The 23,106-nt window shown below is 65.4% G+C and overlaps 2 protein-coding genes across 2 annotated transcripts; one reads left to right on the forward strand and one right to left on the reverse strand.

Annotated features, from left to right (window-relative positions):
* Nucleotides 1-1,520: 1,520 nt before the first annotated feature.
* RABAC1 (Rab acceptor 1) lies at nt 1,521-4,878 on the forward strand. The gene is made up of 6 exons (XM_074930347.1): nt 1,521-1,571; nt 1,740-1,838; nt 2,228-2,434; nt 2,875-2,972; nt 3,718-3,819; nt 4,104-4,878. The coding sequence occupies exons 2-6, from the start codon at nt 1,759-1,761 to the stop codon at nt 4,190-4,192; spliced, it is 576 nt and encodes a 191-aa protein (XP_074786448.1). The 5' UTR covers nt 1,521-1,571; nt 1,740-1,758; the 3' UTR covers nt 4,193-4,878.
* A 2,024-nt stretch (nt 4,879-6,902) lies between these two features.
* ATP1A3 (ATPase Na+/K+ transporting subunit alpha 3) lies at nt 6,903-20,971 on the reverse strand. The gene is made up of 22 exons (XM_074930357.1): nt 20,859-20,971; nt 20,071-20,130; nt 19,237-19,440; nt 18,688-18,801; nt 18,332-18,466; nt 17,621-17,738; nt 16,210-16,478; nt 15,234-15,432; nt 14,477-14,586; nt 13,787-13,921; nt 12,842-13,034; nt 12,143-12,318; nt 11,823-11,959; nt 11,292-11,442; nt 10,677-10,845; nt 10,447-10,601; nt 9,905-10,028; nt 9,049-9,194; nt 8,491-8,621; nt 7,743-7,844; nt 7,056-7,147; nt 6,903-6,948 (listed from the first exon to the last, which is right to left on the reverse strand). Exons 1-22 carry the CDS (start codon nt 20,859-20,861, stop codon nt 6,920-6,922), a joined length of 2,952 nt encoding a protein of 983 aa, XP_074786458.1. The 5' UTR covers nt 20,862-20,971; the 3' UTR covers nt 6,903-6,919.
* Between the last annotated feature and the right edge of the window lie 2,135 nt (nt 20,972-23,106).

Consider the following 23,106-nt stretch of genomic DNA (forward strand, 5'->3'; position numbering starts at 1 on the left):
ATAGACCCTATAGCCCCCCTCCCCATATCCCCTATAGCCCCCCTATACCCCCCATCGCCCCCTATAGCCCCCCTCCCCATATCCCCTATAGCGCCTATGGCCCCCCATACCCCGCTATAGCCCCCCCCTATCACCTATATGCCCTATAGCCCCCATACCCCCCCATATCCCCCCACACCCTCCATATCCCATATATCCCCCCCATATCCCCCCCACACCCCCTATAGCCCCACACCCCCCCATCCCCTATACCCCCCCATATCTCCCTACTCCCCCCATATCCCCTATAGCCCCCCTATCGCCCCCATCCCCTATAGATTCTATACCCCCCTAACTCCATAACCCCTACACCCCCCCATATCCCCTATACCCCGCTATAGCCCCCCCATGTCCCCTATAGCCCCCAATCCCCCCCCACACCCCCTATACCCCCCCATCCCCTGTAGCCCCCCTATCCCCCCACACACCCCCTATAGCCCCTATACCCCCCCGTCCCCTATAGCCCCCCCGCCCGGGCGATGCCGCCGATAAATCTTCATCAGGCGGCGGGTGAAGGGGGGGGGCGGGGGCGGGACCTGCCCATTAGCGCTAATGGGAAGATGGAGCGGGGCTGTCGCGGCCCCCCCCCCCCCAAACCCCCCCAAACCACCCCCGGGCTCGGGGCTGCCGCACCGGGGGGGCCCGGGGGCCTCAAAGGGCCTGGGAGGGGGGGTCCTGGGGTCCCCCAAATGGTTCTGGGGGTCCCTGGAGGGTCCCCGATTTTCCTGGGGGGGGGGGTGTCCCTGATGCCTTCGGGAGTGTCCTGGGGGTCCCTAAAAGACCACGGGGAGGTCTTGGGGGGGTCTGGGGGGGGGTCCTGGGGAGTCTTGGGGGGGATCTGGGGGTTCAGGAGGGGTCTGGGGGAGTCCTGGGGGTCTTGGGGGGTTCCGGGAGGATCTGGGGGGATCTTTGGGGGTCCTGGGGGGATCTTGGGGGGTTCGAGGGGGTTCGGGGGGTCTGGGGGTGTCTTTGGGGGTCCTGGGGGGATCTTGGGGGGTCCTGGGGGGTCTGGGGGTGTCTTTGGGAGTCCTGGGGTGATCCTGGGGGGTCTTGGGGTGCTTCGGGGGGATCCGGGGTGTCTTGAGGGGTCCTGGGGGGGTCTCTGGGGTGTCCTCGCTCCCCAATGGCCCCAGGAGGTTCTGGGGGTCCCCAAAAGACCTGGGGGGGTCCGGGGGGGGGTCATGGAGGGTCCGGGGGGGTTTTAGGGGATCCGGGGGGGTCTTGAGGGGTCCTGGGGGGGGTCTCTGGGGTGTCCTCGCTCCTCAGTGGCCCCAGGAGGTTCTGGGGGTCCCCAAAAGACCTGGGGGGGTCCACGCCGGGGATGTCTCTGCCACCCCCCCACCCAGTGCGTCCCTATGGTTGTTGGTTTTTTTTTTTTTGGGGGGGGGGGGGGAAAGAGCCCAGTCCCCCCTGCTGAAACCACATCTCCCATGATGCCCCGCGGCACCTTCCCGGCATCGCCCGCGCCTCCCCCCCCCTCCCCCCCCCCTCCCGCCACGCGGCGCCGCGATTCCGCCCCGCGCCGGCATCAGGTGAGGTGGGGGGAGAGAGGGGGGGTCTGGGTCGCCATGGCAACGGTGTGTGGGGATACCCCCCCCCAAAAAACATCCACCGAGACACACACACCCCCCCCGCGCCCCGTAACGGCTCCTCATTGCTCTGCCCCCCCATAACCCTCCCCCCCCCGGTCTCTCCCCCAGTTCCCGCCCCCCCCCGGCCATGGCGGCCGCCAAACCGCCCCCGGAGCATCTGTTCAACCCCACGACTGAGAGCGACCCCCTGGCCGGGCTGGGCACCAAGTGAGGGCGGGGGGGGGCCGTGGGGCCGAAGGTGTGGGGCTGGGGGACGGGGTAGGCAGGAGGGGGCGCCGGGGGGAGGGTCTGAGGGGGGACTGGGGCCGGGGGGGGGGTCTGATGGGGGGCTGGGGCCGTGGGGAGGGTCCGAGGGGGGGGCTGGGGCCGTGGGGGGGGTCTGTGTGTCTGGGGCCGTGGCTTTGTGGGTCGCAGTGGGTTGTGTCCGTGGGTCCAGGTCTGTGGGGCTGGGGCAGTGGATCGGGTCCATTATGGGTCTGGGTCTGTGAGTCAGGGTCCGTGGGTCCCTGTGGGTCTCAGTGGGTCGTGTCTGTGGGTCCCTGTGGGTCGGGGTCCGTGGGTCGCACCGTGGGTCACCGTGGCGGTGTGGGGCGCAGGCTGCCGGCTGTGCTGCCCCCCGGGCCGGCCCGGCAGTGGCTGGAGGCGCGGCGGGCGGGGGTCCGGCCCTGGGGCTCCTTCCTGGACCAGCGGCGCTTCGGGGTCCCCCGGAACTTCGGGGAGCTCTGCCAGCGCCTGAGCCACAACGCCGAGCACTTCCAGAGCAACTACCTCTGCGTCTTCCTCGGCCTCATCCTCTACTGCCTGTGAGCTGGGGGGCTGCTGGGGGGCGGGAGGGGGCTGTGGGGCGGCGTGGGGGGCTGCTGTGGGGCAGGAGGGGGCTGTGGGGCAGCGTGGGGGGCTGCTGTGGGGCAGGAGGGGGCTGTGGGGCAGCGTGGGGGGCTGCTGTGGGGCAGGAGGGGGCTGTGGGGCGGCGTGGGGGGCTGCTGGGGGGCGGGAGGGGGCTGTGGGGCGGCGTGGGGGGCTGCTGTGGGGCAGGAGGGGGCTGTGGGGCGGTGTGGAGGGCTGCTGTGGGGCAGGAGGGGGGCTGCAGGAAGCTGTGGGGCGGGGGGGGCTGTGGTGGGCTGCTGTGGGGCAGGTTTGGGGTCAGTGGGGCACCGTGGGGCAGGTCAGTGTGGGGCCGGCTATGGGGCAGCCTCTCCCCCCGCCCCCCCCGAGGCTGCTCTGCCCCACACCTGCCCCCCAGCGTCACCTCCCCCCTGCTGCTGGTGGCTCTGGGCGTTTTCTTCGGCGCCTGCTACGTTGTCCGCCTGCGCGCCCAGCAGGCCCCTCTCGTCCTGCTGGGTGCGAACTGGGGGCACTGGGGGGCACAGGGAGAGCATAATGGGATCACTGAGGGGGACTGGGAAGGACTGAGGGACACTGGGAGGGATTGGGAGGCTGTGGGGATGGACTGAGGGGCACTGGGAGGGGGTTTGGGGGCACTGCGAGCGATGGGAGGGGGTTTGGGGGTCACTGGGAGGGTTCGGGGGGGCACTGGGAGGGGTTTGGGGGGTCACTGGGAGCACTGGGAAGGTTCAGGGGGCACTGGGAGCACGAGGAGGGTTTGGGGGGGGGCACTGGGAGCACTGGGGGGGTTCGGGGGGGCCACTGGGAGGGGCACTGGGATCACTGGGAGGGTTTGGGAGGGCACTGGGAGGGTTCGGGGGGGCACTGGGAGCACTGGGAGGGTTCGGGGGGGGCACTAGGATCACTGAGAGAGGCACTGGGAGCACTGGAATCACTGGGAGGATTCTCGGGGAGCACTGGGAGGGGCACTGGGATCACTGGAAGGAGCACTGGGAGGGTTCCAGGGGGGCACTGAGAGCACTGGGATCACTGGGAGGGGTTTGGGGGGCCACTGGGAGGTTTCTGGGGTGTCACTGGGAGTCCTGGGATCACTGGGAGGGGTTTGGGGGGCCACTGGGAGGGTTCTGAGGGGTCACTGAGAGTACTGGGTGGGGCATGGGGAGCACTGGGAGGGTTCTGGGGGAGCACTGGGAGGGGCACTGGGAGCACTGGGATCACTGGTCTCTCCCCCTGCCCCCAGGCCGGGAGCTGCCCCCGGCGCACCAGTATGGGCTGGCGGGGGGGGTCTCGCTCCCCGTCTTCTGGCTGGCGGGGGCCGGTGCCGCCGTCTTCTGGGTGCTGGGTGAGAGACCCCCCCCCAAAACACCCCCAAACCCCCTGGGACCCCCCCAAAACGCCCCAGGACCCCCCCAAACCCCTGGGACCCCACAAAACGCCCCCAAAACCCCTTGGGACCCCCCCAAAAAACCTCAAACCCATGGGACCCCCCCCAAGACCCCCCAAAACCCCTGACACCCTCCCCAGAAACTCCTGGGACCCCCCCCAACCCCCCTGTCTGTCTGGGGGGGGGTCAGGGTGTTTTGGGGCCTCCCCCGACCCCCCTTTTTTTGCTCCCCCCCCCCCCAGGGGCCACGCTGGTGGTGATCGGGTCCCACGCTGCCCTGCGCCAGCTCGACACCCCCGACACCCCCGAGCTGCAGATGGAGCCGGTCTGAGACCCCGGAAACACCCGGAAACACCCCAAAACCACCCGGAAACACCCCAAAACCACCCGGAAACACCCCAAATCACCTGGAAACACCCCCAAAACACCCAGAAACCCCAAAATCACCTGGAGACACCCGAAAACATCCAGAAACACCCGGAACACACCCCCACCCCCCCCAAACACCTGGAAACATCCCCAAAACACCAAAACGTACAGAAACACCCGGAAACCTGCCAAATACACCCGGAGACACCCCAAAACACCCGGAAACACCCCAAAACCACCCGGAAACACCCCAAATCACCCGGAAACACCCCCAAAACACCCAGAAACCCCAAAATCACCTGGAGACACCCGAAAACATCCAGAAACACCCGGAACACACCCCCACCCCCCCCAAACACCTGGAAACATCCCCAAAACACCAAAACGTACAGAAACACCCGGAAACCCGCCAAATACACCCGGAAACCCTCAAAACCCCCCAGAAACACCCCCAAAAAACAGGACACACCCCACAAACACCCGGAAACACGCAGAAACATCCCCCAAAACACCCGGAAATGTCCGGTTCCCCCCCCAAACACCCAGAACCCCCCAAAAAAACCTGGAAAACCCCCAAAACCCGCGCACCCCCCCGGCTGTTACTGCTCCCCCTCCCCCAGTGAAATAAACCTGTTGTGTGTCTGGAAACACGCGTGTGCGCAGGTTCTTTGGCGGGGAGGGGGGCATGTGATGTGCGTCATGTGTGAACGGCCCTTTGTGCAACCACACATGCGTGTACATGACCCTCGTGTCCCCCACACGCGTGTACATGACCCTCATGTCCCCCACACGTGTATGCATGACCCTCGTGTCCCCCCACACGTGTACATGACCCTCGTGTCCCCTCACATGCATGTACATGACCCTCATGTCCTCCCGCACGCATATACATGACCCTTGTGTACTCCCACACACGTGTACATGACTCTTGTGCCCCCATACGTGTGTACATGACCCTCGTGTCCTCCCACATGTGTGTACATGGCCCTCATGCTCCCACACACACGTGTACACGACCTTTGTGCCCCCACATGCATGTACATGACCCTCATGCTCCCCCACAGGTGTGTACATGACCCTCGTGTCCCCCACACTCGTGTACATGACCCTCGTGTCCCCCCTACATGCGTGTACATGACCTTCGTGTCCCCCACACTCATGTACGTGACCCCACACATGTGTGTACATGACTCTCATGCCCCCCCACACGCATGTACATGACCCTTGTGCACCCCCACACGCGTGTACATGACCCTTGTGCACCCCCACACGCGTGTACATGACCCTCGTGTCCCCCCACACGTGTACATGACCCTCGTGTCCCCCACACACGTGTACATGACCCGCATGTCCCCACACACTCGTGTACATGACCCTCGTGCCCCCCCCACACTCATGTACATGACCCTCGTGTCCTCCCCACGCGTGTACATGACCCTTGTGCCCCCCCACTCGTGTACATGACCCTTGTGCCCCCCCCACTTGTGTACATGTCCCTCGTGTCCCCCCACATGTGTGTACATGACCCTCGTGTCCCCCCCACGCGTGTACATGACCCTCGTGCCCCCCACACTCGTGTACATGACCCTCGTGCCCCCCCACACTCGTGTACGTGACCCTCGTGTCTCCACACACGCGTGTACATGTCCCTTGTGTCCCCCCACACGCGCGTACATGACCCTCGTGTCCCCCCACACTCATGTACGTGACCCTCGTGCCCCCCCCACGCGTGTACATGTCCCTCGTGTCCCCCCACATGCGTGTACATGACCCTCGTGTCCCCCCACACTCATGTACGTGACCCTCGTGCCCCCCCCACGCGTGTACATGACCCTCGTGTCCCCCCACACTCATGTACGTGACCCTCGTGTCCCCCCACACGCGCATACATGTCCCTCGTGTCCCCCCACACTCATGTACATGACCCTCGTGTCCCCCCCACGCGTGTACATGACCCTCGTGCCCCCCACACTCGTGTACGTGTCCCCCCACATGCGTGTACGTGTCCCTCGTGCCCCCCCACACTCGTGTACATGACCCTCGTGCCCCCCCACACGCGTGTGCGCCGCCTCCCCCCCACCACGCCCAGCCCCCACTCTCCGCTTTCTGCTTTATTTGGTAAATTCCACTTTTTTTTTTTTTTTTGGGGGGGGAATTTTTTTCTTTCTTCTATTTTTTTTTTTCCTCGTTTTTAACCGTTTGTTGTCGGTTTTGTGTTTTTTTTTTTTTTTTCTCTTTTCCAGCGGTTTTGTCACACAACGACACGGCGGGGGGGGGCAAAGGGTGTGGGGGTGGGGATAAGGGGGGGCCCCCCCCAACACCTCCCCCCCCCCCCAAATATCATCCCCAGTTCTAAGCCCCCCCCCGCACACACATAGATGGAGGGGGGGGAATGGGGGGGGGTATCGGGCACCCTTGGCAGGGGAGGGGGGGGCACCCCCATCCCCTCATCCTGCCCCCAGGACCCCCCCACCCCCCCCGTAAGGCGAGGAGACCCCCCCCTCCCGCCCCCCCATGTATTGGGAAGGGGCCTTGGGGGGGGGGGGCGCTGTTTTGGGGGGGGGAGGAAGAAGCGAGCTCGTGGCAGGCAAAAATTGGGGGGGGGAGGGGGCTGCCATAACCGCCCCCCCCCGGGTGAGGAATTTTTTTGTTTGGGGAGGGGGTCTTGGGGGGGGGGGGGGGGGGGGGCTCAGTAGTAGGTCTCTTTCTCCACCCAGCCTGCAAGAAAAAAAAAACAAAAACAAGGGGTGAGAGGTGAGTGGTGCCCCCCCCCGCACCCCAAATCCCCCCCCCCGGACCCCCCCGGGCCCCCCCGCCCCCCCCACCTCCGGGGTTGCGGCGCAGGATGAGTTTGCGGATCTCGTCGTAGACGAAGATGAGGAAGCTGTAGGGGAAGGCGCAGAACCACCAGCTGGGCCTGGGGGGGGGCAAAAAAAATTAGGGGGGGTTCCCCAATTTTAGTGGGAGGGGGGCGACACCCCCTCATTGCAATGCGGGACCCCCCCGAACTGCTCAAAGACCTGAAACAGCAACACCAGGGGGGTGAGAGGACCCTTCCAAAACTCAATACACACACCCCCCCCCGCAAGAATTTTGCCCCCCCCCCATGTCAGAGACCCACACACACCCCCCTGAAGGCCCCACTGAGGCAATCAAACCCCCCCAAATGGAGACACCCCCCCCCCAGCAACACCCACAAGGGTTATAAGACCCCCCCCGCAACACTTCAGAGCACCCCCCCCCAAATTTCACAGATTTTTCACCCCCCCCAACACCTCAGAGCTCCCCCAAAACACCCATAAACATACACCCCCCAAAAAAAAATTTTTTGAGCCCCCCCCCCGAAAATTTCAGCCCATCCCACACCCGACCTCAGCCCGTAGGACCCTCCCCTGGGTCACAGAGACACCCCCCACCCCATAACCCGCCCCCCCTAAGAGTGCCCATCACCGCGGGGGGGGGGGGTGTTACCAGCCCCCCCCCTCCCCATTTTGCCCCCCCCGCCCGCTCACTTGAGGGGGTACATGCGCAGCGCCACGTCCATGCCGGGGCAGTAGGAGAGGAAGGCGGCCAGCGCCGTCTCCTCGAAAAGCCCAAAAATCAGGATCTTATTCCTGGGGGGGCGCACAAACACCATCACCCACAGCCCCCCCACATCGCCCCCCCGCAAAAAAAATCCATCCCCCCCCCTCCAGCATCTCCCAGGCGTGCAGGATGCTGCCCACCCCCCCCCCATGGATACCCCCCTGGTAAACCCCCCCCCCCCCTCCGAATATTGGAGCCACCCCACACGTTTTTGGGACCCCCCCACGTCTTGGGGACCCCCCACCGGTTTTGGAGACCCCTCTGCCCTTTTGAGAACCCCCTCATTTTGGGGAGACACCCCCCCGTCCCCCCACCATGGGTGCTGGTACCCCCCACCCCGGGTAGCATCACCCCAGGGATGCTCGGGGATGCTGGTACCCCCCAGCCCCGGCTTTTGGGGGCCCCCACCGCAAGATTTTGAGTCCCTCCCTGGTCTTGGGGACCCCCCCAGATTTTGGAGACCCCTCTTCCTTTTTGGGGACCCCTTATTTTAGGGACACGCCCCCCCCCCCCCCCCCCCCCCCCAGCATCTCCCAGGGATTCTGGTACCCACCCTGGGTACCATCCCCGCAAGGATGCTCAGGGATGGTGTTACCCCCCCCGCCCGCGTTTTGGGACTCCCCCCGCCCCGGTTTTGGGGACACCCCCCCGGATTTTTGGGGCCCCCCCACGCACTTCATGCCCTGCTGGAAGACGGAGTTGCGCCGGGTCTTGCAGATGATGAGGTCGGCCCATTGCACCACCACGATGCTGACGAAGAATGCCGTATGGCACGTGAACTCCACCACCTTCCGCTGCTCGTAGGTCTGGGCCGGGGGGGGCACGGGGTGTGAGACCCCCCACCAAAAAAAACCCAAACCCAGACACCCCCAAAAACACTCCCCAAAACACCCCCCAGCCCCCTGCTCCAAGGCAAAGAGGGGGCGACGCCGACACCCCCCCCCTCTTCATCCTGAGGGAAAAAGGGGGGAGGGGGCGTGTGGGCACCCCCAAAAAGGCTGTTTGGGGGGCAGAGACCCCCCCCACGGAATTTGGGATGCACAACCCCCCCCACCTGTGATTTGGGGGGGCACAGACCCCCCCCATTTTCAGCCCGGCGGAGGACTCGGTGTGCTCAGACCCTCCCCAGGGGTGTGTGTGTGTCTGTGTCTGTGTCCCCTCTTCCGGATTCGAGCTCCCCCCCCCCCCGATTTTGGGGTGTCCCCCCCCCGATTTTGGGGTCCCCCCACGCACCCACTGCTGCCCGTAGGAGTCCTCCAGGTCGTTGACGGTCCGGTCGTCCCAGTTGAGGCGGATCCCGACCAGGCAGGAGGGCAGGAACCCGTTTTCCGCCAGGATCACGAAGTAGGCGAAGAAACCCCCCAGCGCCTGGATCATCCCTGGGGGGGGACACGGACACGGCGGGGGGGGCGGTCAGGGCACCCCGCTGCACCCCAAAATCCACCCTGCGCCCCACGGAGATCCCAGAGGCTGCCCTGCACCCCCTCAGGACCCTGCTGCACCCCCAGCACCCCAATTCACCCCCCAGCACCCCAATTTACCCTATGCACCCCCCCATCACTCCAATTTACCCCCCATCACCCGTCCAAGGACCCCAATTCACCTCCCTGCACCCCTAGCACCCCAATTAACCCCCCAGCACCCCAGTCTACCTTCCCTACACCCACCAAGGACCCCCCAGCACCCCAATTTACCTCCCAGCACCCCAATTTACCCCCCAAGGACCCCGATGCACCCCAATTTACCCCCTGCACCCCCATCACCTCGATTTACCCCCCTGCACCCCAGTTTCCTCCCCCTACACCCCCCCCTGCACCCTCTCAGGCCCCTGCTGCACCCCCAACACCCCAATTTACCCCCCCGCACCCCAAGTTATCCCTCTGAACCCCTCCAAGCACCCCCCCGCACCCCAATTTACTCCCCTGCACCCCCAAAGGACCCTGATGCACCCCAATTTACCCCCCCAGCACCCCAATTGACCCCCCTGCCCCTCACCTTTGCCCCCCCATCCCTCTCCCTGCTCTCAGCTCGCCAGCCCTGCCATCGCCCCCAATCACCCCCCAGCCCCCCCAAACCGGCCCCCCCGCACCGATCTGCCCGTAGGCCATGCTGATCAGCCGCTCGTTCACCAGCTTGTCCGAGCGGGGGTTCCGGGGCTGCCGCTTCATGATGTCGCTCTCGGCCGCCTCGTAGGCCAGAGAGATGGCGGGGACCTGGGGGGGGGTCACACAAATTGGGGGGGTGGGTGTCACCCCACCCGCGGAACCCCCCAACGTTCCGACTGGCTGGGAAAAAACAGGTGGAGGGAGGTGGGGGGCGCCCGAAGGGGTTTGGAAAGGGGGGGGGGGGGGCACACACTGAGATTTGGGGGTGATGGGGGTCCCGGGGGGGTCTTTGTGGTCCCCAAGGGTGTTTGGGAAATTTGGGGGGGGGTCCCCTGTGATTTGGGGGTGCTGGGAGGGGTGGAGGAGGGCTCCATGGTGGCTGTGAGGGTCCCCTCAGGGGGATTTTGGGGGTATCGGTGGCCCCCAGCGTTTGGGGGGGGTCCCTGGGGATCTCCCTGTCCCCTCACAGACATTTTGGGGGTGCCGGTGCCCCCAGGCTGGGGGTCCCCCCGGGGTCCCCGCTCACCATGTCGGTGCCCAGGTCGATGCAGAGGATGGTGATGGTGCCCAGGGGCAGGGGGATGTTGGCCATGATGAAGAGGAGGAAGGGCGTGATCTCGGGGATGTTGCTGGTCAGGGTGTAGGCGATGGACTTCTTCAGGTTGTCAAAGATCAGGCGGCCTGCGGGGACGGGGACGGTCACCGCGGGTCCCCCGGCTCCCCCCCTCAGTGTCCCCTCCGCGGTGTGTCCCCGACCTTCCTCCACGCCGGTGACGATGGAGGCGAAGTTGTCGTCGAGGAGGATCATGTCGGCCGCCTGCTTGGAGACGTCGGAGCCGGCGATGCCCATGGCCACCCCGATGTCGGCCTTCTTCAGCGCGGGGGAGTCGTTCACCCCGTCCCCCGTCACCGCCACGATGGCGCCCTGGGGACACGGCGGGGGTGAGGGGGGGACGGCGGGGATGGGGCGGGGAGAGAGACATCGCGGTGGGGATGGGACACGGGGACACCCCGTGGTGGTGGGGACACGGGGAGGGGGACACGGGGACACCCCGTGGTGGTGGGGACACGGGGACACCCCTATTTTGTGGAGCCCTGGGGGGTGTTTTTGGGGTGTTTTGTGGAGCCCTGTGAGTGTTTTCTGGAGCTTTTTTTTTGAGCCCGGGGGGGGGGGGGTTTGGGGGTCCGGGGGTGTTTTTGGGGTGTTTTGGGGTGTTATGTGGAGCCCTGTGGGTATTTTGGGAATGTTTTTTGGAGCCCGAGGGCGGTTTTGGGGGTCTGGGGGTGTTTTTTGGAGCCCTGGAGGTGGTTATGGGGTGTTTTTTGGAGCCCGTGGGGGTTTGGGGGTCCGGGGGTGTTTTGGGGGGGCACCTGGCGCTGGCAGCCCTCGACGATGATGAGTTTCTGCTGGGGGGAGGTGCGGGCGAAGACGATCTCGGTGTGGTTCTGCAGGATCTCGTCGATCTGCTCCGAGCTCATGTCCTTCAGGTCGGTGCCGTGGATCACGCAGGCCTTGGCGTCCCTGGGGGGGTCACACACCCCGGGAGGGGGGGGTCAGGCACCCCAAAACCCTGCCCACAGCCCCCCCTGCACCCCAGCATCACGTCCTGCACCCCAACAGCCAGCGCTGCCCCCCCCGCCCCCCCAACCCCGCTCCCTGAGCAACAGCTCCTCCCCTGCACCCCCACATCTCCCTTCTCCTGCACCCCAACATCGCCTACACCCCAAAATCCCCCTCCCGCTGACCCCACCACCCCTGCACCCCCAAATCCCCTTTCCCTGCACCCCTCATCCCCTGCACCCCCAAATCCCCCTCCCTCTGCTCCCCACCACCCCCTGCACCCCCAAATCCCCTTTTCCTGCACCCCTGGCCCCCCCCGGCGCCCCCCCCTCCCTGCCCACCTGGGGTTGACCTGGCTGACGGGGATGTTGAGGCGCGCGGCGATGTCCTCCACCGTCTCGTTGCCCTCCGAGATGATGCCCACGCCCTTGGCAATGGCCTTGGCCGTGATGGGGTGGTCCCCGGTCACCATGATCACCTTTGGGGGGGGCACAGAGGGGTGACCCCCCAGCTCGGAGTGTGTGTGTGGCGGGGGGGGGGGGTGTGCAGCAACGCAAAGGGGAACCCCAGGGATGGAGCTGGGGCGAGGGGGGGGGGTGTGATCCCTGCTTGTGCAAAAGGGGGTGCGGGGGGTCAGGGGGTGCGGGGGGGGGGGTCGCACCTTGATGCCGGCGCTGCGGCATTTGCCGACGGCGTCAGGGACGGCGGCGCGGGGGGGGTCGATCATGGACATGAGCCCCACGAAGCAGAGGTTGTCGGTGGCGAAGTTGACGTCGTCGCAGTCAAAGGCGAAGCCCTTGGGGTACTGCTCCTCCGGCAGGTAGAAGTGGCAGAAACCTGGGGGGGGTGTGAGGTGAGACCCCCACTCCTGCACCCCAAAGCCCGCCCTGTGCCCATAGCCCCCTACCGAGGGCAGCATCATCCTCCCAGGGACCCCCCCCGGAGACTCCTGGGACCACCTGAGCCCCCCCGAGCTCCATCCTCACACACACACACACCCTCCCCAGCCCCCCCTCAGAGACACCCAGAACCCCCCTGAACCCCCCCAGGCCCCTCCAGAGACGCCCAGAACCCCTTGACCCCCAACCTCACACCCATCAGACTCCAGGGACCCCCCCAGAGACCCCCAGCATTCCCCTGAACCCCATCCTCACCCCCCCTCAGCCCCCCAGGACCCTCCAGAGACCCCCAGGACCCCCCCAAACCCCCCCAGTTCCCATCCCCAGCCCATCCTCCTCCCAGTGCCCCTTTCACAGCCCCAGCCCCAGCAGATGCTCCCCCAGGGACCCCCATCTCCCTCCTCAGCCCCATCCCCGGCCCCCCCCCACCCCCACAGCCCCCCCAGCCCCCCAAGACGTACCCAGGACCCTCTCCCCCAGCCCCCCCAGCTCCAGGTAGGCGTTCTGGAAAGCCTCTTTCATCTCCTCGTCCAGGGGCTGCTCCTTGCCCTGCAGCAGGATGGTGGAGCACCGGTCCAGGATGCGCTCGGGGGCCCCCTTCATCACCAGCAGGTACCGGTTGTCGTTGGGGTCCTCGGTCTCATGGATAGAAAGCTGGGGGGGGCAAAAGGGGGGGTCAGGGTCAGCTTCACCCCCCCTTTGCATCAGTTTCCTCCCCCCCCAGCTCCTACTTGCCACCCACGGAGGGGATTTTCCACGCCGGTGCCCCCCCGGAATCCCGTCCTGCCGGTGCTGGGCAGGGGATTAGCGGGGGGGGGGGGGAGAAATGGGGGGGCTGTGGGGATGGGGGGGGGAGTGATGGGGATGGGAGGGCTGTAGGGATGGAGGGAAGGGGGATTGGGGGAGTTTAGGAGGGTCTTGGGGGGCTTAAGGGGGGTCTGGGTGGTCTTTGCAGCACTGGGGATTTAGGGGGACATGAGGGGGTCTGGGGGGGTGTCTCAGGGGTGGGGGGTCACGGGGGGGTTTGGTGGCCTCTGTAGGGCTGGGGGCTTGGGGGATTTGGGGGGCTCGGGGGGGTTTAGGGGGATCCCTCATGGGTCTTGGGGGCTCAGCAGGTCTTGGGGGGGCGGACACACACACACAGAGACATGGGGATCTTGGGGGGGTTCTGCAGGACCGGGGGGTACACAACCCCCCCCCACTCAGGTTTGGGGGGTACCCAGGGGGTCTGGGGAGGGGGAGCTTGGGGACCTTCCCCAAGAGGTTTGAGGTCCACAAGGGATGGGGGAGATCCTGGAGGTTTGGAGGGGGGGTGCTGATGGTTTTGGGGGATCCCTGCAGGTTTTGGGGGTCCCTGAAGGTTGGGGGGGGGTCCTGCAGGTTGAGGGGGGGTCCCGCGGTGGCACCTGGTACTTGTTGGTGGAGTTGAAGGGGATTTCGGCCACTTTCTTGTTCCTCTCCCGCATCACCTTGACGGAGCCGGACGAGAGCTCGATGCACTTCAGCAGCGCCGACTCGGAGGCGTCGCCGGCCACGTCGCGCTGGGGGGGGGGGGACACAGGTGGTGAGGAAAGGACACGCCCCCCCCCCCCCCAAAATCCCGGGGCACCCTCAAACCCTCCCCCTGCCTCTGGGACCCTCCAGGGACCCCCAAACCCTTCCTGTGCCCCAGAATCACTTCAGGGACCTCCAGGACCCCCCCAAACCCTTCTCCTACCCCTGGGACCCTCAGGGACCCTCCCAAACCCTTCCCATGGGACCCCCAGGACCCCCCCCCCAAACCCTTCCTCTGCTCCTTGGGACCCCAGACCCCCCCAAAACCCTCCCCGTGCCCCTGAGACCCTCCAGGGATCCCTAAATCCTTCCCACGCACCATAATCCCTTCAGGGACCCCCCCTAAACCCTCCCACTTCCCCCTGGGACCCCCCAAACCCTTCCCCTTCCCCCTGGGACCCCCCCAAACCCTCCTCATGCCCCCTTGGACCCCCCCAAACCCTTTCCCTTCCCCCTGGGACCCTCCCAACCCCCCCCCATGCCCCCTGGGACACCCCCAAACCCTTCCCCTGCCCCACGGACCCCCCCTCCCAGCCCCTCACCTTGAGGATGGGGACATTCTCCTGCCCCCCCTTGAAGACCGCCCGGTTGCAGAGCCCAGCGATGTGGGACAGGGCCACCCAGGTGGCCGAGCTCTTGTCAAAGGCCGTGCCTGGGGGGGGGACACACAATGACACGGGGGGGGGGGGGGGGTCAATGGGGTCCCCAGAGGGATGGACACCCGCGGGGGGGAGGGCTCAGGTGGCCCCTCTCCCCCTAATCTGCCCCCCAGGGCTCTCAGCTCAGCGCCACAAAAGCCCTAAATCGCCCCCAGATTGGTCCCCCCAGCACCCCAACAGACCCCCAGTGCCCCCAATGCCAGTAGCCCCCAGACCCCCAAGAGCCCCCAGTAACCCTCAGTAGCCCCCAGACCTTCTGGATTCCCCCAATAACCCCCAGCAGCTCCCAGTAGCTTCCAGTCCCCCAGTAGCCCTCAGCCTCCCAATAGCCCCCAGCAGCCCCAATAGCCCCCCAGTAGTCCTCCTTGACTCCCCCAACACCCCCCAGAAGCCCCCAGACCACAATAGCCCCCAAGTAACCCCTGATAACCACCCAGTAGCCCTCCCTGACTCCCCCAATAGCCCCCAGCAGCCCCAAGACCTCCCCAGTAGCCCTCCCTGACTCTCCCAACAGCCCTCAGCAGCCCCCAGACCCCAACAGCCCCCCAATAACCCCTGATAACGCCCCAGCATCCCTCCCAGACTCCCCCAACAGCCCCCAGCAGCCCCCCCCAACGCCCCCCCCCCCCCCCTCGCCCACCGGACTGGTCCTCGGTGGTGTCGGCCTCGTGGATCTGGTTGTCGAACCACATGTGGGCCACGGTCATGCGGTTCTGGGTGAGGGTCCCCGTCTTGTCGGAGCAGATGGTGGAGGTGGAGCCCAGCGTCTCCACCGCCTCCAGGTTCTTCACCAGGCAGTTCTTCCGCGCCATCCGCTTGGCCGTCAGCGTCAGGCACACCTGGGGGGGGCACGGGGATGGCCACGGGGTCGGGCGGACATGACACGTACCCCCCCCCCGCTCCAGGCACAACGACGGAGCCGCCTCGGCGTCCCCACGGCGCTGGCACGGAGACCCCAGGACGCCACGCGGCCTCCGGGGCGCCACGCAGCCCCCACCCCACATGTGGACCTCCCCCTTGCACGTGGACCCCCCTCATCGTACATGTGGACCCCCCCGTTGTGCCCCAAACCTGGACCCACAGTCCCCCCCTTGCATTCAGGGGCCTTTCCAACCGCACCCCAGTCCTGGACTTGTAGCTTCACACCCTCCACTGCACGTACACCCCCCCCCTCCAGCCCCCCCAGCCCCTGCACCCCATATTTTCACCCCCTGCACCCCATACATTGCCTCTCCGCACCCATAATGCCCCTGCAGGCCCTGCACCCCATATACTGTCCCCCTGCACCCCATTTATTGCCCCCCAGCCCCATATATTGCTTCCTGCATGCCATATATTGCCCCCCCAGCCCCTGCACCCCATATTTTCACTCCCTTCACTCCATATATTGCCCCTATGCACCCCATTTATTGCCCCCTGCGCCCATATTTTCACCACCTGCACCCCATTTATTGGCCCCCTGCACCCATATTGCCCCCCCCCAGGCCCTGCACCCCATATTTTCACCCCTTGCACCCCATTTATTGGCCCCACACACACCCATATTGCCCTCCCCAGCCCTTGCGCCCCATTTATTGCCCCCCTGCACCCCACATATTGCCCCTCCCGCCACGTACGGTGACGGTGGCCAGCAGCCCCTCGGGGACATTAGCCACGATGATGCCGATGAGGAAGATGACGGCCTCCAGCCAGGTGTAGCCCAGGATGAGGGAGAGGATGAAGAAGGAGATGCCGAGGAAGACGGCGACGCCGGTGATCAGCTGGATGAAGTGCTCGATCTCCACCGCGATCGGCGTCTTCCCCACCTCCAGCCCCGAGGCCAGCGTGGCGATGCGCCCCATCACCGTCCGGTCCCCTGTGGCGATCACCACTCCCCGCGCCGTGCCTGGGGGGGTCCACGGCTGGGGGTCAGGCTCGCCAGAACTGGTACGGCACCCCGAAACAGCTCGAAAAAAGGCGCAGGGACACCAAAAGTGCGCCAGGACCCCAAAACAGCCCCCCCCCCCCCCCAAAAAAAAACCAGCTCAGAGACCCAAAACGTGATGCTAGGAGACAAAAAAAATGGCTCAAGGACCCCAAACCAGCCCCAAAAAACAGCTCAGACACCCCGAGAATGGCTTTAGGAGCCCAAAAAACAGCCCCGAAACGGGCTCAGGGGAGCAGAGCATGGTGCTAGGAGCCAAAAAAAATGCTCAGGGATCACAAAACAGCCCCAAAACCAGCTCAGAGACCCGAAAAATGGCTTTCTGAGCCCAAAAACCAGCCCCAAAATGGGCTCAGGGATACAAAGGTGGTCCAGGGCCTCAGAACAGCCCAAAAAGTGGCTCACGGACCCAAAACAGCCCCATAAATGGTCCCGGAACCCCCAAAAAGGGCTCAAGGACCCCAAAAACGGCTTTAGGAGCCCAAAACAGCCCCCAGATGGGCTCAAGGACCCAAAACGCGGCTTTAGAACCCCCAAAATCTCAGGGAAACAGAAAAATGTCTCAGGGTCCCCTAAAACAGCTCAAAGACCCCAAACAGCCCCATAAATTATTCTGGAACCCCCCCAAAAGGGCTCAAGGACCCCAAAAATGTCTCAGAGACCCCCAAATGGGCTCAGGGACCCAAAACGCAGCTTTAGAACCCCAAAAATCTCACGGAAACAGAAAAATGTCTCAGGGTCCCCTAAAACGGCTCCAAGAGCCCCCCCAAAATGTCTAAGGGACCCCAAAAACAAGCTAAAAGACCCTAAAAGAGCCTCATAAATGGTCCCAGAACCCCCAAAAAGGACTCAAGGACCCCAAAAATGTCTCAGGGTCCCCTAAAACAGCTCCAAGACCCCATAAATTATTCTGGACCCCCCCCAAAAAGGCTCAAGGACCCCAAAAATGGCTTTAGGAGCCCAAAACAGCCCCCAGATGGGCTTAAGGACCCAAAACATGGCTCCAGAACCCCCCGAAAATGTCCCAGGAACCCCCAAAACGGCCCCAAATCCAGCTCGGGTTTGCTGTGGGGGACCCCAAACCCCCCCAGACCCCCCCTCACCCTCGACGCAGTTGGTGGAGAAGAAGGTGATGTTGCGGGTCTCCAGGGGGTTGTCGTGGGTGCAGTCGGGGGAGCGGGTCTGGGGCTCCGACTCGCCCGTCAGCGACGAGTTGTCCACCTGGCGGGGGGGGGGGCATGTCACTTTTTTTTTTTTTGGGGGGGGGGGGGGTCCCCGAAAGTTTTGAGGGGGTTCCTGCACGGGGAGGGGATGTTTTGTGGGGGGTTTCTGCATGGTTGGGGGTGTATGGAGGTGTTGGGGGGGGGGGGGGTCCATGGAGCTTCTGGGGGGGGTCTCTTCAAATTGGGGGGGTCCATGGAGCTCCTGGGGGTCTATAAAGGTCCTGGGGGGGGGTCTGTAAATTGGGGGGGATTCATGGAGGTCTAGGGGGGTGTTTGTAAAGTGGGGGGGGTGTGGAGCTCCTGAGGGGGGTCGTGAAGCTCCTGGGGGGGATTTTGGCAAGTTGGGGGGGGTCTGTAGAGCTTCTGGGGGGTCCATGGAACTCCTGGGGGGGGTCTCTGCAAATTGGGGGGGTCCATGGAGCTCCTGGGGGTCTATAAAGGTCCTGGGGGGGGTCTGTAAATTGGGGGGGGGTCCATGGAGGTCTAGGGGGGGGTGTTTGTAAACTGGGGGGGGTCCGTGGAGCTCCTGGGTGTCTGGACATGTTGGGGGGGTGTGTGTCGGTGTATTTTTTTTTGGGGGGGGGTCCCCACCTTGCAGCCGTGTGCCGAGATGATGCGCAGGTCGGCGGGGACGCGGTCCCCCCCCTTGACCTCCACCAGGTCACCCACCACCACCTCCTCCGCGTTCAGCTGCATCTTCTCCCCCTCCCGGATCACCAGGGCTTGCTGGGGACACACACACACATAAATTTGGAGGGGGGGGGTCACAACATTTTTTTGCGAGGTGGGGGTGGATAAAACCCCCCCAGCATCCCCTCCCCACACGCTGCCCTTCGTCCGGCTGCACCCCTCCGCATCCCATCCCCATCCATCAGCGCCCCCCCCCCCCAAATATCACCCCCCGCCCCTCGTTTTTCCCACCCCCCAAAAAAAAATTTGCCCCCCACCTGGGGCACCATATTTTTGAAGGATTCCATGATTTTGGAGCTTTTGGCCTCTTGGTAGTAGGAGAAGCAGCCGGTGATGATGACGACGGCGGCCAGGACGATGCCCAAGTACAGCTGGAAGGGGGGGGGATGAAGAAAATGCGGGGGGGGGGTGTCAGCATGGATGGGGGGGGTGTTTGTGCCCCCCAGAAAAACCACCCACCCCCCTATTGCCCCCCCAGACCCCTGCTCCCCGCCCCTCCCCCCCCCCGCCAAAGCACCATCGATCACCCCATAACTCCTGGGTCCTGCTGCCCCATCACCCCCCCCAGCTGCCCCCCCCGGCCCAGTTGCCCCCCCCCTCGCCCCCTCACTCTCTTATTGCCCCCCTCACTCTCTTATTGCCCCCCCCACTCCCTTCCCAACCCCTCATCACGCCCAATCCTCTGCCAACCCCCCCCCAAAGCACCATCACCCCATATCTCCTGGGTCCTGCTGCCCCATCACCCCCCATCACCCCCCCAGCTGCCCCCCCCGGCCCAGCTGCCCCCCCCCTCGCCCCCCCCTCACGTTGTCGTTGGAGGGCTCGTCCTCGGTGCCCGCCTGGATGCCGTAGGCCAGGAAGCAGAGGATGGCGCCGATCCAGAGCAGGATGGAGAAGCCCCCGAAGAGCTGCCGGCAGAACTTGACCCACTCGGGGGTGGTCGGGGGGGGCGTCAGCGCGTTGGGGCCGTCCCGCGCCAGGATCTCCTGCGCTTTGCTGTGGGTCAGGCCCTGCGGCGAGGGGGGGGGTCAGGGGGACCCCCAAAAGTGACACGCCCCCCCCGTCAGATTACAGGAGAGACCTGGAGAGGGGGTGAGGGGGTGACGCCCCTCCTAAATGGGATCTGTGAATGAGGAGCCCCCCCCCCCACACCTCAGGTGGAGAAACACCCCCCCCCAAAGGGACCCCCCAGCGTGGAGCCCCCCCCCCCAAAAAAAAAAAAAAAAAAAGGAGATGGATGGGGGAGAGGGGACCCCAAAACAGACCCCACCCCATGGGGTCCCCCAGAGAGACTCCAAAAAGAGGGGAGAGACATCGAGGGGGGGGTGTGTCCCCCCAGTTGGGATCGTCTAATGGGGAGACACCCCCAGGTAGAGACGACCCCCAACATGCCCCCCCCAAAAAAAGGGCCCCCAAAAATGGAGGTGGATGGAGGAGACAGGACCCCAAAAACGGATCCCCCCCAAAAGAGACCCCCCCATCAAAAAAAAACAACAAAGGAGGGGCAGGGCCTACGGGGACCCCAAAAAGACCCCAAAAGAGACTCCCCCCCCCCCCAGCAAAGACCCTCAGGAGGGGGGAGACCCCGGGGAGGGGGGGTGACCCCCAACGTGCCCCCCCCGTTTTGGGGGGGCCCCCACCTGCACGCAGTCCGTGTTGTACTTCCTGCAGACCTCCTCGATCGACATCTTGTGCTCCGTCTGCGGCACAGGGGTGAGACACTCCCCCCAAAAAAACCAACAAACCCAACCCCGGGGCCCCCCCAAACCGCCCTCTGCATCCCCCCCCAAACTGCCCCGGACCCCCCAAAACTGCCCCTAGAGAGCCTCAAACTGCCCCAGGACCCCCCCCAAAAGACTGTCCTGCACCCCAGCCCACCCCCACCGCTGCTCCCCCCCAAACCCCCCTACAGCCCCCCCCAACTGCCTCAACCCCCCAAACTGCCCCTATTGCCCCACCCAATACCCCTATTGCCCCCCCAAACTGCTTCTAGCCCCCCAATACCCCTATAGCCCCCCCAACTACCTCTAGCCCCCTTAAATACTCCTACAGCCCCCCCCGCCTCTACCCCCCCAAACTGCCCCTACAGCCCCCCCAAACTGCCCCTATAGCCCCCCCACGCCTCAATTCCCCCCAACTCCTCCTAAAGCCCCCCAAACCGCCTCAATTGCCTGCAATGCCCCTCTAGGCCCCTCAAATATCTCCCCAGCCCCCCCAGCTGCCCCCAGAGCCCCCCCAGCTGCCCCAATTCCCTCACCCCCCCTATAGCCCCCCCTTACCCCCCTCAAAGTGCTTCTACCCCCCAAAACGCCCCTATAATTCCCCCAAACCGCCCTACAGCCCCCCCAAACCGCCTCAATTGCCCGCAATGCCCCTCTAGGGCCCCCCAAATACCCCCCAGCTGCCCCCCCAGAGCCCCCCCGCTCACCATGGCCACCTCCTTCTTCAGGTCGTCCAGGTCCCGGGTCTTGCTCTTCCCTTCTTGGGCGACTCCTTCTCGCCGCCCTTGTCCTGCGTGGTGGCCACGCGGTAGCTGTCGGAGCCGCCGTACTGGGGGGGGGGGGTTACTCTGGGGGGCCCCGCACCCCCCTCGGCTGACCCGACCCCTCGCCACGGGAACCCTGGGGACCCCCACAGCACCCCGAAACTCCCTCACGGAGCTTGGGACACCCCCCACCCCCCCAGCATCCCAAAACTCCTGGAGTCTGCACCCCAAAACCTGCCCGTCCTGCAGCACGGACCCCCCCCCCCCCCAGGAGCCTGGGACCCCCCAACAGGGCTCCTGCACCCCAAAACCCCCCCGTCCTGCAGTGTAGACTCTCCCCTGGGCTCCTGCACCCCAAAATACTCTCACGCTGCAGCGGGGACCCCCCCACAGACTCTACGAGGCTTCTGCACCCCCCCCCAGGAGCCTGGGACCCCCCAGAAACCCCAAACTCCTTGATCCTGCACCCCAAAACCCCTCATCCTGTAGCGTGGACCCCCCCCGGGTTCCTGCACCCCAAAATCCTCCCATCCTGCAGCGGGGACACCCCCCAAATCCTGCGAGGTCTCTGCACCCCCCCCAGCACCCCAACCCCCCCAGGAGCCTGGGACCCCCCAGAAACCCCAAACTCCTTGACCCTGCACCCCAAAACCCCCCATCCTGCAGCGTGGACCCCCCGGGTTCCTGCACCCCAAATCCTCCCATCCTGCACCGTGGACCCCCCCCCCCCCGAACTCTACAAGGCTTCTGCATCCCCCCAGCACCCCAAACCCCCCCCAGGAGCCTGGGACCCCCCAGCACCCCAAAACTCCTCGATCCTGCACCTCCAAGCCCCCCCCATCCTGCAGCAGGGACACCCCCCCCCCCCAAAACCCTGCGAGGTCTCTGCAGACCCCCCCCCCCGGCACCCCAAAATCCACCCCCCCCCCCCCCGCCTCACGGACCCCCCCAGGAGGTTACAAGGTCCGGGGGACCCCACATCCCCCCCCCAACCCCCCCATTTTACATCACGCCCCCCCCCCCCCCCGCAGCAGCCTAAGGGGGGGCTCCTGCACCCCAAAACCGCCCCAACCTGCAGCACGGGGCCCCCCCGACTTTACCAGCCCCCCCCCAAACTCCCTACCCACCCCCAGGACACCCCCCCAATTCCTGCTGCACCCCCCCCACCCCCAAATCCTGCACCGCGCCCCCCCCCCAACCCTCCAGGGACCCCCCAAAATTCCTTCAGCACGACACCCCCCCCTTTTCATCACAGCAGCCCCCCCCCCAACCCGACAGAAGGACACGGCGGGGGGGGAATGTGGGTGACACCCCCCCCTCCCCGCCATCTGCTCCCCCGTTAATCCGGCCTTGACCGCGGGGGAGGGGCAGCCGAGGGGGGGGAGGGGCAGCCGAGGGGGGGGGAGGGCCCCCCCGGGCCCCCCTCGAAGCCTGACGGGAGGGGGAGCGGTGGGAAAAGAGGGGGGGAAAGGGAGAAAAGGGGGGACCCCCCCCTTATTTATAGATACACTTACCTGGGGGCTTGGGGGGGGGGACATCATGGGGGGACGCCCCCCCCCCTTTTATGTCACCCCATCCTACGGGGTTTTTTTTGGGGGGGGGGACACGAGGGTGTTAATTTTTCTTACCACAAATTTGCCGGGGGGGGGACACACACATAAATTGGGGGGGGTGCGGAATCCTGCGCTGTGGTTCAATGGGGGGAAAGGGGTGGGGGGGCTGGTTTTGGGGTGTTTTTTTAGGGGTGGAGGGGCAGATTTCAGGGAGGGGGGAGATGATGCTATTGGGGGTGGGGTGGGTGTGTCCCCCCCCCAAAATTGCGGGGGGGGGACAGTGGCACAAAGCCAATGCTGCAGTGTCACCCACACGCCGCAGCGCGGAAAGGGGGGGGTGGCGGCGGGGGGGGGGGGGGGGGGGACAGCCCTCCCCCCCCCCCATATACTATTGCCCCCCCCCCCCAAAACAGCTGGGTCAGGGTGACCCCGAGCAGCTGCGGAATTTAAGGGGGGGGGGGGCACAGGGACCCCCCCAAGTGTGACCCCCCCCGAGTGTCCCCAACACTTGGGGGGTGGGTGGCGGATGCTCTGCAGAGTCGGGGCGGGGGGGGCGCATCCCCTATTTTATTGGGGGGTGGGGGCCCCTATTTCTTGGCGTTGTTCCCTATTTTTTTTGGGGGGGGGGGCGGGAGTGT

The sequence above is a fragment of the Athene noctua genome, chromosome 33, assembly GCF_965140245.1.
Source record: "Athene noctua chromosome 33, bAthNoc1.hap1.1, whole genome shotgun sequence".
Lineage (NCBI taxonomy): Eukaryota > Metazoa > Chordata > Aves > Strigiformes > Strigidae > Athene > Athene noctua.